At 32.3% G+C, this 18,757-nt stretch overlaps 1 protein-coding gene across 1 annotated transcript; it reads right to left on the bottom strand.

Moving 5' to 3' along the window:
* Positions 1-956: 956 nt before the first annotated feature.
* On the bottom strand, positions 957-12,903 carry LOC126835860 (uncharacterized). The gene is made up of 4 exons (XM_050568705.1): positions 12,785-12,903; positions 8,296-8,581; positions 4,273-5,235; positions 957-2,346 (listed from the first exon to the last, which is right to left on the bottom strand). The coding sequence occupies exons 2-4, from the start codon at positions 8,573-8,575 to the stop codon at positions 1,148-1,150; spliced, it is 2,442 nt and encodes an 813-aa protein (XP_050424662.1). The 5' UTR covers positions 8,576-8,581; positions 12,785-12,903; the 3' UTR covers positions 957-1,147.
* Positions 12,904-18,757: the final 5,854 nt, after the last annotated feature.

The following is an 18,757-nucleotide window of genomic DNA, read 5'->3' as shown; positions in this document are numbered from 1 at the left end:
CTGTTACTCATACCCTCATATCTACTATACATCTTATTATATGTTATCTCATTATCATTACTATATACTATATATATATATATATACATGTAACGACAAACCATACGAATAAATAAAAATATATATAATTTGTATTATATTTTATTGGTTATCGACTGTAGTGCTAGATGGTATATCCTATTTAATTTAGAAGGCATTAAAAGATATAGCTTGTCGTATTTTTAAAATGGCGCGTACACGTTTAAGGTGTTTTTCTATATTTCTAAGTGGGGGGGGGAAATGCCAGTAATAGTGTTTGTGTACATTTTAAATATGTAAACAAAACACAAACTTTAACAACATCAATATATAATTACAAAATTAAAAATAAAGTGCCTAACACAAACATATACCTCCGAGCTTTTGAACAGGAACCTTATTTATCAATTAAGTCAATAATAAAAATGTCTTTATGGTCATTAGTTAAATACCGATTAATTGAGCCAACTGAGAAACTATAATTGGTTGGACAATAATGATTGTTCTTTATATAACCTTGTATCGGAGGTCTCATTTTGTTTACTGGAGTTTTGTGTAAGTTCCTGGGATGTGACCATTGGCGAGAGCATACGAGTATGACCATTTAAACTTTGTCTAACGCGTATGAATCATATTTATTTAATATAATTGTAAAATTATAAATTATTTATGATAAATAAAGTTTGACAATGATATTGGCTTTTACACACCAGTGTTCAGCCTTCAGAGGCGGGAAAGATGGATCAATAGTGATATGCGAAGGATTAAGCATTTATAAGATTAAATTATGATAATGAGGATACATATGCAATTCTCTACAGGCTGTAAAAAAAAAATAGTCAAACGCTGGTCTCGACTCACCAGTTACCATTGACTTGATGTTGTGTAAACAATCTGAAGAATTTAGTATTATAATAAACTTAAAGAATCACGAGGTATATACTCTAGGTATTTGTTTATTTCATCATACCGTTTAGATATTCGGACTGTTCCGTAATTAAAATAAATGTATAAATTCAAATAAAAATATGACTTTTTTCGATAAATGTTAATGGTTAATAATATTAAAATATTAATTTTGTTTAAAAAATGAAAAGTTAACGCATTTTTTGTGTAATTATTAACATAATTAGTTGCGTCTGCCAGGAGTTGACCAACCTCTGTTGGTGTTGTTGTTGTTGACTAATGACGGTCGAGAGCTGTTGCGCGACGACTGGAATCCGCTTTGTTCAGAATCACCGTTGTTGTTGTTGAAATTGTTGTTGTTGGACGATGGTCGCGACGACTGGAATGCGGTTTCTTCGGATGCGTAGTTGTCGATCTGATCCGGATTATTCGAATTACCAATGGAAGAACCGCCATTACCATCGCACACCGTACCCCTGATGACTTCGGCAACAGGCGCGCTTAAGACTCGGTAGTTTACGTCGTTGACGTTGAACCTGTACACCTGGAACCGGTAGACGGGCATCCTGTCGCTGAGCACCCACAGGTTGGAATTAAAGTCCACTTTGAGATCCGCGGGGAACACAAGAGTAGTGCTGTCCTGGGCCACTATGGCGCTGGTTTGGGTCGAGTGCCGATCGTACCGCCTGGGGTTCCAGCAGCCGATGGCGTCTTGGTTGACTAACGAGTAGAACAACGCCCCGGACGCCGTGTCCATGGACATGGAAGCTGCCTGCATGCCGGACGGCCGGTGTCCGTGGTGTATGTACTGGTCGAAAGTGGACGACACGCTGCTGTTGGACTGCAGCACCCGGGTGTTGACCGAGAACATTCGAGTGCTGGCCAACGCACTAAAATAGAGGGTCCGGTAACCGTCCGAGTGACGCTCAGACAGCGCCAGACCGAACACGCCGTCGGTCCACTCGAGTCGGACGCCGTTTATGTTGAAAATGGTGGACAGCGGATCAAAATAGAAATAATGGTGTTCCAAGCGCCAGGCCCGGTTGGTCTGGAAATTGTACACGACCATGCCCCAGCCGATATCGGGCAAATAAGCGAAAGCGCGGTCGCACGCCTGTCGGTCCGCGTCGACCAACAAACCCGGGAACCAAGTGGAGCCGTCGGAGCGCCGCAGGTCCGAGGTGACGGTGAATTGTCTCAGCAACCTATCGGTGTTCAGGTCGAATATGAACAACTGAGGTTCACCGAACGAGGTGCCGTTCGCTATGCCCATGTCGATCACCCACAGTCTGTCACAAACGTCCACACTGGTTCGGTACGTGTTGATTATGTGATCGACAGCGCGTTCCCGGCGACTCGGCAAACGGTTCATTTGATAGTTAGGATATGGAATCAGAACCGGAGACCGGTTACGGTTCGAACCTAGAAATAACAAGCAGAATTTATATTATATTATTATTATAGTCAGTATACTGTACAGGTTAGTATTCTGAGTAAATTGTGAATGCAACTTTATTTATGCGTATCATATTTTCCCCATTACGTTTGGATGGGAAAATATGTGATTTTAAGTCAAAGTTTGAGTGCTTTCAACTAGTTGGAGAACAGTCAGCCGAGGGAAACGCCGAAAATATTGTTTTTTAATGTTAACATATTTTATTAACATTTAAAATATCAAGTACATAAGCAATGAGATCTGAATATCTAGAATCCCTTTATTCATCAAAAATTGTTTGTTCGGCACTGTGACAATAATATTGAGGGAAGATTCCATGTTGCTGGTAAATAAAATTGGCAGGAATAATAAAATATACTTGAATAATATATTATTATTATGTATTTTATACGAATTCAAACAACAATAAAATATGCACTAGACTGTATGTTATAAACATGTTGTTGTGTATGTTGACTGCGATGAGTATTGGCGATTTGCCACGGAGACTTATTGCATGACACATTTCGTAAGTAATATATTATATACTCGATGTATTAGTTACTTAATAATATTTAAAAAAATATCTGCTAAATTCTATTAAAACCTTTAACAGTACAAGATTTATTGTGTGTTTGTGGAAATAAATTTATCAATAACAAACTGGTATAACACTTATACAATATATAGGTATAAGTATTATACATGTATAATATACATACTAATTTTAAGTTTTTTGTAGAGAACAATATCATTAAATTGCCACAGTTGTCAAAATACGATTCTAACCATTCTTCAAACACTCATTTATCACTATTTGTATATAGTCTCAACTACTAATAAATCTACTACTCATTGATATTATTGTTAGCTAACCAACCTAGTGTCTAAATAGATAATTAGTTTATTCTTGTTGGCAATTTATCATAAGAGTATAATGTTTAATCGGTATAGTGCGGTAGGTAAAATCGATTAATAATTGAAACCTGCTATAATAGTAGGTATATCAAATATTTTGTAAGTTAGGCTCATCATAGAATTTATAAATATTAAGCTAATCGAAAACTTATTTATGTATGATAAACTTTTACCACAAAATAAACCGGGAACTAGTGCGAATTAGTCTTTTACGAAGACGGCCTGAGTCGAGAACTCACAAATAGTGAAAAAAAAACGAAATTTAAGATTAACCTAAATTTAAAAATAATGTAAATCACTTTTTTTTTAATTTGAAAACTTTGGTACCCTTGTACTCGGGTAACTTGGTCATACAGTAAAATAACTTTTTAAACATCAGTTTCACATCCATACTTTCCTTTACTACAACGTGCTACCTGAGCATACATGTTGTTTTAGAGTATCGAAGACGGTTCTTTGGTGACTAAAGAACACAAAAACACTCGACCAACGTCATAAATAAGTTTCGTTGCGATAAAAAAATATGACTCGGGTATAAATTTATAGCTCTAGCGACTAATCTCCAATTTTACGTATCGTAATTATAAACGCATTTGTGTACCTATCTATGGTCATTTATAGTTTTTAATGAACTTTATTAATCACTTTTTTTAGATCTGCGTACAGCATTTAACAGTTATGTATATTGTATAATCATATTTACTTTATTCGCAAACGACTGATAGTATAAAATTATTTAAAAAAACACAACATTTGTATTATATGGTGAAATAATAAAAAAATACACGACAAACATATAATATAATATTTCGGGACTTATCATCGCCATACGTCACTATTGAAAATAATATATTAAATAATAACATATTCTTGTTGATCGATTTACGACATTTAGTGCACAGTGTTACAATGAGGAACTAAAGGATCGTATTCCACGCGTCCGACAACAGCCAATACAAATGATAATAATACTTTATTGCTGTCTGATAATCAAAACTCGACGTCGCAGACCGTGTTCTTGATTATGTCATTAACGGGGGCGTTGAAAATCCTGTAGTTTATTTCATTGGGGTCCAGTCCCTTGAATAAAAACCTGGGCAGCTTGTCGGACAGCACCCACAGAGTGCCGGTTTTGTCCACCTTGAGATCGTTGGGGAATTCCATCGTGGTGCTGTCCGACGCCACTAGAACGTTAGTGTCGGCGGAATACTCGTCCGCGCACCGGTACGAGTTCCAGCAGCCAATGCCGTCCTTGTTCACCTGTGTGTAGAACAACGTGCCGGTGGCCTCGTCCAGCGACGACCCGCTGGCCTGTGTGTTCGGCCCTCGGGACCCGAGCACCTTGTACTCGTAATAACTGTCCGACGCTATGCTGGCGTTTTGCAAGATACGCGTGGACACGGAAAACTCTCTGGTGCTGGACAACGGGTGGAAGTAAAGCGTCCGGAAACCGTTGTCCCTGACCGGCGATAGGGCCACGCCGAATATACCGTCGGTCCACTGGAAGTTCATGCCGCCCACGTGGTAGTTGCCGGCCAGCGGGTCGAAGTGGAAGTAATGGTGCTTGACCCTCCACGAAGTGTTGGTCGCGAAGCTGTACACTACTAGCCCATAGGCACCCAAGTCTGGTATGTAGGCGTACGCGTCGCCGCAAGTCTTATTGGTGGTGTCGGCCAACACGTTAGCAAAGAACGAATCGGGCTTCATGTCGTCGGCCTTAAATGTGTATTGCCTAATTAGCTTGTCGGTTTTCAGATCGTAGATCATCAACTTGGGAGTCTGCACCTGATTGGCCTCGCCCCAAATGTCGTCCAGTCCGGTGTCCACCAGCCACAGTCGGTCGCACTGATCCACGTTGATCCTGAACACAGACACTATGCGTTCCGTCGAGTTGAACGCCAGACGATTCTGTTCGTATTTTGGATACGGTATCAGTTTCGGCGAACGGTTTTGCGCATCTGAAATTTAGTATATTATGAATTACATTATTATAATATAATAGAACATAAACCGAATAGAAATCGACTTCAGACATTTAGCCGACAAAAAAAGTATACCTGTTGTATACACCCCAACTAGATAGGATAAGATCTAGAATTATTAAGTGAGGTATAGGGTGCGCTATAGAAAGAATAAAGAGGGAGATTAGAGAATAATAGACAGAGGATGATTTGAGATGGTCCAACGAAAAATAGTTAAAGAAATATCGAATAAAAATTAATAAACGGATAAATAATAAGGAAATAAGTAAAGTAATAATAGGAGTATGGAACGGTCAACATACAAAAAAAACGAGTAGTGCTAGAGTGACGTAGCATGAGGCCGATCTTATAAAAGGTGGGACAGTGAAACGGGCGATTTTCCGATGTATTTAAATGGGAAAATCGCCCTTTACTTAGGTATAATATAAAATACTAAGTGGGATAAGGCTATTTAGAATTCTCAGCTTCTCAACGGAGAAAACAAATGTTATGGAATAATTTTATTCAAAGACAACTCGATTGTTATCAAAAAATTGTAATGTTGTTTTCAATGTTTCGTGGGTTTTCCACACTATTAACATTTAAAACCTGTTGGCAGTTAATTATGAATAAAACACGTAGGTACTGCTATTATATAACCCGCAAATTAACCGATAACCATTTGAACTTGTGTACATGGGAAATTAATAATATACAAAACAAAATTATCTTATTCAGCGATAATTTATTGTTTACTAAAACCCAATAATCCGGTAAAGCCTAACGGGTGGGGGGATATTTCTAACGTTTTGTTGCCACTCTAAACTACTCTCGCGCCTATCAAGATTGGTGTGTACAAAATGTATTTATTACGTTTGAGTTTAAGGTCAAAATTATAACGTGTTTAAAAAGACGTTAAGCAATAGAATTGATACATTATTCCGAAATCGCCTCTGTTGTCTTATGTATTTAGTAAATAATAACAATCATCCCATCAACCAGGTCTAAATAAAATTACATTCAAAATTACTTACTTAAGTACATGCCGTTTTCTTCTCAGCAATAATGCGTTATATACTATATTATAGTATGTGTGTGTTCTTCGTGCATTGCAAAATAGTTCTACATGCGTATTATAAGTATATAGAAGACGCAAATTTGAAATACATGTAGCGGAACTCAACACCGCCAAGCGCAAAAGAAACCAACACCTTCACCAAATTTAATTACTGGCCCGCGCATATCGACGGGTAAAACAGCTGTTTCTACATATTATTATAATACATTACAAGTGCTATAAGAGTAATTGAAGAACAGGTGCACCACAGCTAATATTAAACTACGAAGTGTACATGTATAAGTATACTATAATACAGGTATATCTACGATTTAGCCATTAGCGGTGAGTCCTGCCGGTAGTCAACACAATACAAACTACTATACTCAATTTCTAAGCATTTTATAACACATGATGTTTTAAAAACAGCATATCTAAATTGTGTGAAAATGTGCATATTAACTAATCTATATAAATGTGAACATTTGTTTAGGTAGGTATATATTAAACACTCTGTTGGGTGAGCGTTCGTCTGCGAAAATCCAAGGAAGAGGGAATGACTTTCTTAGCAGAAATCGTCATAACATGGAAGTAACACATAAATGGGCTTCATCTAGTCGTGTTGAGGTTTAGTTTTTTCATCGAAATTGCGCCACTGACATTAACAACATCAAAAAATGTGGATATGAAATTCAAAATTAAATGTATTATTAGTTGTTATCTTTTTATTACATGCGGACTCCGTATGGGGACTGCCAAGCGGAATAGAAGACGTTATTACATTACTTCATATTATGACGATTGACGTGTCATATGGATACAAGTATACAACTACATATGTTTTTATTATAGAGGCACGTAGATTCTTTGGGTTACGGACACACAACGACAGCTGCTGGTGTTACGCCATGGTTATTTTCACTTTCCTCGTGAGTATACCACCGCTAATTATTACTTTTATCATACATAATATTACACGTCGCTTGTCATGTATAACGTGCTACTGTAACAATAAGTTGCCTACGGCTATAGCGTTTGTTAAAAAAAAAAAAAAAAGACTAAATATTTAATCGATACAACACTATAGACGTGCAGTATTGGTACAGAAGAACGTCATGCAATTTTTTTTTATAGCTACTCATATTTGCGTACAAAAACAAATTTGTACATAAAGTTCTAAATATTCATAATTTATTAGATCTATATATCTAATAAATCTATATATCTATACATCTATACATGTTCAAATTATCAATGTTATTTTTAAAAATAAAATTTATAATTATTTCCCCTCAATTTGAATATTGTTTATAGGGCTTTCATTTTTTTATTTATTGAATTACAATAAATAATATATTAAAGCTGCAGTCTTTTTGAACCACAAGTGCCGAAATTGATCTCAGAATAAGAAAATAATATTTCAAGAGAAAAAGTTTTAATTCGTTTTTTTATGAATTATTTTACCGGTTTTCGTAAAAAAAAAAAATAAGACTCGATAAAACTAGAAAACTATGGGATTTTTGTCTACTTTATAGGAAAAATAGAGAACTCTTAATTTTTTACCCCTTCTAAAATACCAGGCGGGTATAGTTCCTAATCGATTATTATATATTTATCGTTAGTTTGAAGAATTTCATCTTATAACGTACCTAATATACTGACAAAAAAAAAAAGTAAAACATCATTAAACCAATACGATCTCACTTTCAAAACCGATCAAATGGTGAGGTAAGTGGTTGCTAGATTAATAGCTATTTCGTCTTCACAGTTTTTGTTGGTATAAAAAAAACCATGACGAGAAATCACATTACTAAGGTCATGTGTGGGTGCGAATTATTAGCGGACATGCGGCGGCTGTGTTTATGCTGTACATGACATCCGTCACGGTTGTGGGTCATTTCGGTCAGCCGCAGTTGCAACAATAATAAGTAATAACCTTATTACTATTATTATTATTTATTATTATTAGGCCATGCTATAGGAAATTTCAAACAATTTACCCGACGATCCGAGTGACACGTAATTTAGAGTGGACGCCACGCCGGACTTCCATCTGGGCACCGTGATGAACAGCTTGTCCCTCCAGACTTCCAAACCCAAAGGCATGTTGTTGGCCTGCACATACTCCCTACTGTTGATTGCCGCCTGTCGGGTCTGTTGATCGGGGAAAACGAAGTCCACTTGCTTCCAGCTAAACACTTCTCGGAGACGGTCGTTAGTCGACCTAACGCTAAACGAGCAACAGCCCAACAAAATTATTGCCAACGCAAGTCTTGCCATCTTTACCTGCAAACACAATTAAACGAAAGATGCATTTTTAAAAATAATTTTTTACAATATAGGATAACTATCATTGCGCACACGTTTGTCTCATTTTGACTAACATCTGAACTCTTCAATAGAATCGGATTAACTCTTTTCGAGTAAGACAGTACGGTCCTTACAAGTAGTAGGATGATCAACTACGGATCACACAGAATGGTACAAGGGTATACTTGAATTCCCTCTACCAATCTTTTAACAAACATATTTTAGTTTGAATATAATATTAAAAATTATATTTCACATGACTCGATAAAAAAAATGTTTTTCACATTTTTGATTGTGTAATATTTTTTTTTAGTAGGACGTAACACTATATATTTGTTAACAATTAGGGTATTAGCAGTTTTTCACTGAATCTTAATTTATTAAGCTAAAACTATAATGTTAGTTTATACTAACTGTTCTATAATATTATGCAGGTCGTACGTATTTGTAATTTAGTATGATAGTAATAAAACAATTTTCAAAATATTTTTTCTCCTCTTTAAGCAGAAACCATAATGACCATAATGATTATATTTTATGGCCACCCACTTCCATAAACGTTTCACCACTTCTTGTCATACTTCCTTATCTCTTATTATAAAATAACAATAGAACTGATTTTTAAAAATGTTACGCAAGACTTGAACTTATACCAAGCCATAAAATATATTAATGTTAATATTATACACAGATATAATTATTCATTGTCAATATTTTGATCAATACTCATCAACACATCAACAGGAATGGCTTAAAATATGGATTTAAGCTGTAAAAAAGACTTGAATACTACAATTTTATTGTATTTTATTTTTATCATTATTTATTTTATTTTAACAGAAGAGTATAAATCGGAATCAAATTCATTCTTCAGAAACCAAATATTTACTAGCTTTTTCAGATTTATAATTTATATTTTTTAGATCCTTGTCTGATCCCTACAAGTTTGTAATATGACGCATTAAAATCAAATAATTTATAGTACCTGAAATTCAAACGTAAATTTCACAATAACGAAAAAATTGTGACATACGTATATTATTTGTATTTAAGTACTTACAAATTACAATTGAACTTGGGTATTTTGCATAGCTAATAGTGACCTTATTTTATTGTTAGATACTGAGTTTTACACATAAACATAATTAAATAAGAAAATCATCGATAAAAGTATAATAATTTATATAGTTTTAAGGTGAACGAGAAATAAATAAAGATACGATCGTGTGGTAATAATAAATTAACAGTAACATCGTGTCGTGGTGTTGGTATCGTTATATGAAAAATCAATTTGAAAGTTATCAAAATTGAAATCTTCAAGGGCTGTTCGACTATACCACTCTAAATTATATTAAACGCGTGAAATATAATTTTGACAGTACGACGAGGACCTTCAAAAAATAAATTATTTAGAAGTTTAGGAGATTTAAACGCTTGGTTTCAATAAGAAAGGAGCTACTATTGAGTTTCGCATAGGAAGCGTGAAACGTCGACTAAAGCGGACAATTATGATTATTGTTATTAATTATATATATATCCTGTGTAAACCGTCACAAGGTCTCGGTAGAAGATTTCGTATGGTGCCCTGAGGCTGTATCGCTTTGACTGTAAACTGCTACACTTTCCGGTATAGTATTTTATATTCATAATAACGATCAAGTGGAACAATAAGAACTGTCAAGAAAAAAAAATAATGTAGTTTTAAAACGACGGACGCTAGTCAAATAAAAAAATAAACATTCTACCAAGTATTACATTTATATATACATAGGTATACATAATCACACATATTTTTTTTAACAGAAGGTCAATGAGAGTTGGTAATTTGTACAACACGGTTAAGGATTGTGTGTGGAAATTACAAATTACGAAAACTGATGTTAGCTTAATTATTATTCAAATGTGTAGTGATGCAATCATTTCGAATTCCACCACGGCCGAAATCACAATAAATTTGTTAACGTTTTCTGAGATTATTTCTTTAAAAGTGACGAAACAGTAAAATAGAAACATAACAAGTGCTCAAAGAATACAAAACACGTCGACAAATGCGTTTTAAATAATATTATAATGTTATTTTTACATGTAAATTTGAAAGCCACTGATATAACAGTGCTGTAAGATTTATTTAATTTTTAAATTTGTCTTTTGCAATAACATTGGTATTTGGTATAAATTGTATTTACGAATAATAATGTAAATACTACGAACAGTAATGTATTATTACTTTAGTCAATAGCTAACACACTGGTACAAGTTTCTATATGCATTTTTAACAGTGTGCTGTGTGAATGCCTTAACCGAGAAGTCAGATCGAAAAAACTGCTAGTGTTATTTATTTTTATTAGCAAGTAAAAACCTATAGCGAACATAGATAAAAGTTAAGACTATATAGTCTTTCAAATAGATAAAAGTCAAAGAACTAATTTCCACCAGCCTTTGACTATTACGATATTCTAATTCGACATTTAAAAAAATCTATACTTTTATGAATACTTTAGTTTCGATGCGGAGCCGAAGATCTACCTTTTAAGTCGCTGAAACGATTTCTTCAAGTAGTAACTCTATAGATCAGAAATCGTAGCTCAAAGGTACATTACTGGGCCAAAAATTTTAACAAATCACTTCTTCCCCTTTAAAATTAAGAATCATTCAAAATATGTACATATTTTTTAACTTAAAATTACGATGCTATATAACTTTTTTTAAAAATAGTCGAATTAGTACCATCGATTGGTCTGAACATTGACAAACCATAAACATTTTTATAAACCCTTTCTCCTAGAAGGGATAGCATTTTTTCTTTATTTCAATTTTTCTAGCAATGCTTTAGGCATTTAGGTCTGAAAATTATGCCAAAGGTAGATCTAGAATAAAACTATAACATATTATACAATTTTTTCAAAAATGTATAGTCAAATTATTTTTTTATTAAGGAAAAACCCCCAAAAACGGGAAAATTTTACTTTTACCGTAGTCAATTTCTAGGTTTCTATGTGTGAGTGAATCAAAGTTTATTTTTAATTTTTTGTGTCAATTCGCGGTATCTACTAACTACCTTTACAACGTACATTGTAATTTGTATTATTGATTAGATTATTGTCTACATCGTTTAAACAAATCATAAGAGATTTATGATGCATTTGAAAAATTACTAATTAAATTATACATGGCCAATAAATTATAAATTATGAACAGTATGCTAAAAATGTAGCGATTACACAAATTATATATTTTATATAACAGTAGTATCAAAAGATATAATCTACTGATAAAACCGAACTGTTTTAAAATTGTTATCGTGGTATTTATTAACCTACTTTTATACAACAACTACAAAAACTATATTTATATCATCATATGACATGAAAACATATTATTAATTCATGATTTTAATATTATATTACAATATTATATTTACTAGTGTATTTTGAATTTTATTTCTTTGTTATTCGATAACCTATATTATATTGTGATAGCGTGGAATGGTTCAATATCTATCGAAATTATCACATTTATTAGATATTATATACAGATGTGTTAAAAAATCGACAACAAAATTGTATTATTTCTAACAAAATAGTTAGGTTAATAATATAAGTCAATGATCATAGATGATCGGTTGAACAAAATAGATTTTACAATATACTCGAACTGTTGAGTTATTTTTAACGAATAATATAGATAGATGAATATTAGGATCCAGATATCCCAACAATTATATGATGCTCTAAAAAGTTGAAAGTTTGAAAGTGCTTTAAATAGAAAGTTTTTTTTTATAAGTACGACTTAAAATGGTATTAACAAACCAATTGAAATAACAAGGTATTGGATCATTTATTTCCATTCCACAGGCACACATTTTATTTGCTCATAAGCATCCATGTTTGAGATACAGGCCACCTATTTTTTTTTCTATAATAAAACTTTAATTGTAGCATTTACGAATAATGTCGACCCTAGAATCCCCAAAAACGCTTTTATTCAAATTTTCTTAAAAGTAAAAACATATAATTTAAAAAATAAAAACGAATTAATTATATTTATAGAAATCACATCGACAATCTAATAAACGTTACTTAGTATACCAAAATTAAACCGATGTATAATAATAATTAGCTACCATTAGTATAACCTATTATTAACAACACAACAATATTGTACTTGGTACGTACTTACCACAGTGTTGCTGCTGCAAATGATGCGAACTGATTAAAACTAAAAGTCTATAGAGTATAGTAGCGGTGGCCGGTGAGCAGAGACCAAACAATAATATTATTATGTGAACGGCGGATGATTAGAAAAGAAGAGGGGACAACCAGTTTGCACCTGAACCGAAGTCCTTGGGTTCAGGCAAGTGATTTCCCGAGCCCAAAACATTAATACCTGCAATATTGCGATTACTGAAGCGGCAAATAAAAATTGAATGTTGTTGTCGGTATTAATAAATACCGCAACTATAATAGTCCGTTACTATTAGGTGTAACTATTATTATTATGCATTGGCAAATTGAAAAATTTTAATATTGTTACAAATGCCAGATTAGCCACTGGCCATTGTACGTGCGGACCGTGTCAACGATATGAAGACCTTGTAAAGCCGGAAAATTACTCTTAGCCGCTTTATTCATTTTCTAATCACACAAAAAAAAACGGATTAGTTAGTCAGAATAATTCCGCTTTCGATTGCCATCCGATTTAACGGAGGTCGAAGGACACAATTACATGAAAATATTATAATGTTATATTCGTCTTGGTAGGTAGTAGCGCAGAATAATTAAAATCAGAATGGTCACTCTGGAATGTAATCAAAATCGATCTGTCTCTCCTGTTATGTTTTTAGATTGTTCGTTACATATTCATCCCACGTAATTTGTTATCAGAGATCTTTTTGATCAAAAATGCTATGTATTGTACACAATATAGAGATGATCTTCTTTATAGAGATTAGAGATATGTCTTCTCTACATCGTGATTCTAGCTTATAGAAATTTTCTATCTATTAGAAAATGTGGTAACGGGGACTAAAAAAAATGGCCAACCGTTTTGTACATAGCTAATTAATATTTAATAATAATAATATTTAGTCATGGTTTTATGTTCATAGTATGACATAATATCCAGATATTATACTACAATACTTCCAGTGTAATTTGTTATCAGTGGCCATTCTGATTTCATGTATTTTATGGTAATAGGCAGCTGGTACCTCGGATCCGGAAGGAAAAATAGATAAGCCTAAGCTAAACCTTATTATTTTGAAGAGGTTTGTTAAAAACTATCATTAGGTACAATTTGGCGCATAGTTACCAAATTATTTTACCATTAATAACGTTTATACTTATAGATTTTATTTTAATCATAGTACGCGTTACTAAATTACAAACGACGTGACGTTGTATTATTTACTTTATTCCATACTTTATAACTGTTTCAAATAAAACAAATTGCATACATCGTGAGTTTCTTGAACTAAATTAAAAGTTGGTCATGGCCAATGAAACGTGCTCGTCGAAAACCTACAAAGTTCAAATGATCTTTAACTAATTAAAAAAAATATTATACCTTACTTAGGCATGTACATGATATACTTAGGTACGCCATAAAAAATAAGGATCAATATAAATATAAATTATGATGAGAAATTAACGTCATGTTACAACACAATGTTTATATTATATTGTTATACTGTTTGTATTACGATATTTTGTTATTTATTCATTATTATGTCAAATACTTAATAAAATAGAACTCAACATTGAGAAATGTATTTATCAGTCTTCCCACAGTTGGTTTTATTCATTTTTTACATGACTTCGCAATAGCATAAAATACGAATTCAAACACATGAAACAACAATGCCTAACAATAATAATACATTTAACTAAAATAATAGTGAAATAAATTTACGATTTTCTGTAAAATAATGATAATACATTGTCTGCATCATTTCTGTATTAACTCACTCTCACACGTGCAATTAAAACTGTGCATAGATAAGTCAAATATAGTTTGAACTAGCTCATTCCAAACTTGAGGCATTCCAAGCCTGTGCAATTCAAACCAGCGCATAATTGAAGTTTGCTAACCACAGATTCGCAAAGACAAGTTTCCTTTAAAATAAAGTCTTAGATATCAAAATATCAGCCACATCTAACTTAATATGTAGGATTTTAACTGTTTGGCTTTGTGTTTTATAATTTTTCTACTATTTAAAGTTTTCTATTTAAATAATTAATACTGTTTTTAATTTTATAACCACCTTCACTGGTGGACAATTTCATACTAACTATTTACTGAGTTCAGTTCATTAAATACTAATATTTTAATACGCTAAGCTAAACATTTGACGGTAAAAATAAAAGCACTAATAGAAACGCTCCAATCCAAATCTGTAGAGAACAAGCTATACTTTCGGCGATCGGCTGGTTAATGTGCTCAGTATTGAAAATTTTTCGCAAAATCGTTATATACCATGTTTATCAATATGTTTAATGTTATAATACATAGTATTATTTAATAAAATCCTATTCTATCTAACTGTATTGATTATAACGTAATGGATAATCTTAGTGCCCCTTAAAATTCAAAATTATATAACTTACAATTTGAGCTAATGTAAACAATAATTATAGCTTCTAAATATTACGAAAATTATAACATTTTACGTCTCTTACAAATATATTATAGAATTCTTAGTACATTTTTAAAATAACCTAGTTTCTACCATATTATCATATTTATAATTTATGAACACGATCAAGCGATTATACATATAAGGGTAATTAAAATATACTTTAAAACCTCTCGCATATTGATCCATCTTGTAGTGAATAATTTAATTGATGTTAACCAAAAAATATGTTGTTTTTGTATACATCGAAAAATTAAATAAAATTGACGCTTCCTCAAGCATGTTATATTAAATACATATTATTATCATAAAAAATCGTTTAATAAATAATTCATAAGAATCACGTTTAAACTATAACTAGGTTGTTTTTTAAACGCTGTTTATCAAACAAGGTGCCAACTTTCACTGATATCCTTCATACATTGTGTCGATAAATAATAATACAAACCAGTATTGTAATTATTGAAAAAATAATAATAGTTAAAAATCAATTATTATATAATGAATTATCAACCGTAACTTTTAAAATAAGTTAGATCAAAACCAAAAATTCTAACAGCAACATATTTTTTTCAATAATAATACTTAAGTCTATTAGATAAATAGTGTAGATAGGTAACATTTTGTTACGTTAGAAGCCGATAAACTAATACTCCTCAGCAATAAATTGAAATGAAATCTGAAGGCTATTGGTTATAATTTATAAAAATGTACTTATCATTGATTTTTTCATTTACATAGAGCATAGGTAGATGGATATTGGAGAACTTATTATCCTTGATAATGAATTAAGTATTAACTTTCCATCCATTAGCATTTCATTAAATGAATTATTTTTAGTTTCAATGAAACGTCTTATGATTTATAGTAGTTACTAGTAGCCAGTAGGACATAAAAATTAAATATGTTTTTTTGCTTTATAAATATTACTAATGTCTAATTATTCGTATTTAGTATTGAATATTATTTTTTCTCAGGGGAAACATATTATATTATGGGTTTAGCGAGCCGGGGTCCCACGCTCTTATTGGCGAACATTTCCAGGTGAATGATTCCAGTATGTTCACGGTGTAGAGAAAGTAGCGCATATGCATCGCCTAATATACTGTAGTGTATTGAAATAGCCCTAGTTCCTGAACTTTATCGGTTGAAGTTCTCTGGCCCTCCTGGTTGGAAGTTAATAACCCTGCTTATTAAAACACATACGCAGGACTCAAACAAGAAGCATTAGACTAGCGAGTAACCGGCAAAAGACTGGAAACTAGAAATCGGACCTTTTTTTTTGTCGTATGTACATGAAATGTGCGGACTCTGCACAAATCAAGAGGGCTTTGGATTTAATAAGAGAGATAAAAATTATACATGAAATTACATTACGTTAGAATAAATTAGACGGAATGACGGTATAACAACTAAAATATCATAAACAATCGTCATCGTAAATAGCACATGAGATATGTGACGGAACGGTTATAAAAAAAACTAAGTTTACATTATAGTACGAACGGCAATGGTTAGTAGTAAAAAGTACTAAGTATGTTTTACGTGGACCTTATCGGATGGGAGATATAAAAATCAACTTCACCGCGTCCTAGTTAATAATAGATTCAAAAATACACGTAAGAACATAAGACATTTTCGTGGAGTCAATTTAGACTCTGATCACTTAATAATAAGCATATAGATAAAAGTGAAAATTAATTTAGATAAAATCTATTCTGTGCTAAAGTGGTGAATTAGACGTTTTTGCCTTATTAAGCGGGAACGTCGAGATGGTGAGGGAGAAATAGAGTCCACCGAGTACCGACTTTGTCTTCATACTTTTAAGGCACAACTTTTTTTTTAAGGGCGTGTAATGCTATACCACAGAATAAAACTAGAAGGGAAACTTTAATCAAATTATATGGGTTCGGATGAGCCGCCGAAAAAGGCCGTCTGCCATATTGCTTTAGCTATAATAGAAATGTATGATATTATAGATAGATATGATATATAAACTATGGATAATTTCAGTTATCACAGTAGTAGTAGTTGATCACACTGACCCGGGATAAACGTTATAGTTGTAAATGTATTTAATCAATGGTTGTACGGAGTTGGGGGTAGTTCTTCCAAAAAATGATAACGCGTGATAAGAAATAAATGTTACATAACCTATAAAATCTGTAATACTACAGATAGTACCAACATCGATTTTACCAAAATCCCGCCAAGAGAAATTTCGTATTTTAATATCAAAAACATTGCCTTTAGTTAGGTTCTTATCTTTATTGCAAATTGTAGTTCACGATTAAAGATAATATAGTTGCCCAACGAGCAACATCGCCAACGGCCACTAAAGTACTCCTAGTAAAAAATTATTTACATTATTATTTTGAATCGCTTTAATTATGGTGACTTGGATACAAATCAGAAATTTCAGTGTAGTTTCATTTTGCGGAATAAAACGGTGTTGTTGACTAATTTCTAGACACCTTTTTGCATTCTTAAGAGGTTGTTTTGATTTTTTTCTAAATCAAAGCAGTGTTCTTTTTCGTAATATCCTTATAGCATTTTTTTCAAATTTTTAAGAGAACGTCGCACCATCCATTTTTAAGGAGTAAAGTATAGGCAATTTTTTACAAAATCTTAATTTAAAGGTTATACTGTAATGTGTAATTATTAGTTCAATAACTAGGACTCTATTTTGGTAGTCTATTTTTTGGACTATCACAGCATCCTTGAAAGCGATTTAAAAACGTTTTTTTATCTCTACATGTTTAGGCAGACTGAAAATAACTCGCTTAATTTTGATTTTAGAGTAAAAGTACCTATTATAAAATTAAAAGAGAACAATATTCCGGAGGGCAAGACGGTGCGTTTTTTTCATTATTCTAATTATAACGCTCAATACATAGTTTAGAAATAAGGACTATTTTAAAATGTTTAAATAACTGTAACTTTTAAAAAAAATTAATTTAAAAAAAAAAAAACGAACCGTCTTGCCCTTCGGAATATTGTTTTCTTTTAATTTTGTAATGAGTGCTTTTACTCTAAAACCAAAATTAAGCGAGTTTTTTTTAGTCTGCATAAACATGTTTTTACTACTGAAAATCATCGGTGCGACTCCCTCTTCAGTAGCTAAAAATTGAAAAACAAAATTGAATTTATATAAATTTCATTAAATTTGTATGCCGACTTGAAGTCAAATTTAAAAAAAAAATTTTGTTTAATTCTGACACACCTGTAATCACACTTTATTTATATATACACATATATATATATATATATATATATATATATTATAATGTATTAGTAACTTCAATGATTGATATTTTACAAGTGTAATATTTAAGAGCCTATACATTTTTAGGGCTTGAACAAAATATTCTGAAATTTGTACAACACTTAATTCTATGTATACAGAACATCTGGTAAACGTTTTATAACGGAGACTTATTTTTACTTGAAGTTGTAAGAACTTGAATAAAAAGATGTTATACGTAGTTGCTAGTTTTAAAAAACGGAATTTGAAAAAA

This window comes from Adelges cooleyi, unplaced genomic scaffold, assembly GCF_023614345.1.
Source record: "Adelges cooleyi isolate 19-005CV unplaced genomic scaffold, UGA_ACOO_1.1 ACOO_flye_CR_arks_rails_tigmint_CR_PRNA_23, whole genome shotgun sequence".
NCBI lineage: Eukaryota > Metazoa > Arthropoda > Insecta > Hemiptera > Adelgidae > Adelges > Adelges cooleyi.
This window is presented reverse-complemented; position numbering and strand designations above follow the sequence as displayed.

Excerpts from the sequence above, each read along its gene's own strand:
- LOC126835860 (XM_050568705.1), bottom strand. The coding sequence starts at position 8,575 with ATGGCAAGACTTGCGTTGGCAATAATTTTGTTGGGCTGTTGCTCGTTT. Across the intron at positions 5,236-8,295 it reads CGTGTCACTCGGATCGTCGG|ATGCGCAAAACCGTTCGCCG; the intron begins GTAAATTGTTTG and ends ACTAAATTTCAG. Across the intron at positions 2,347-4,272 it reads CACGGTCTGCGACGTCGAGT|GTTCGAACCGTAACCGGTCT; the intron begins TTTGATTATCAG and ends TGTTATTTCTAG.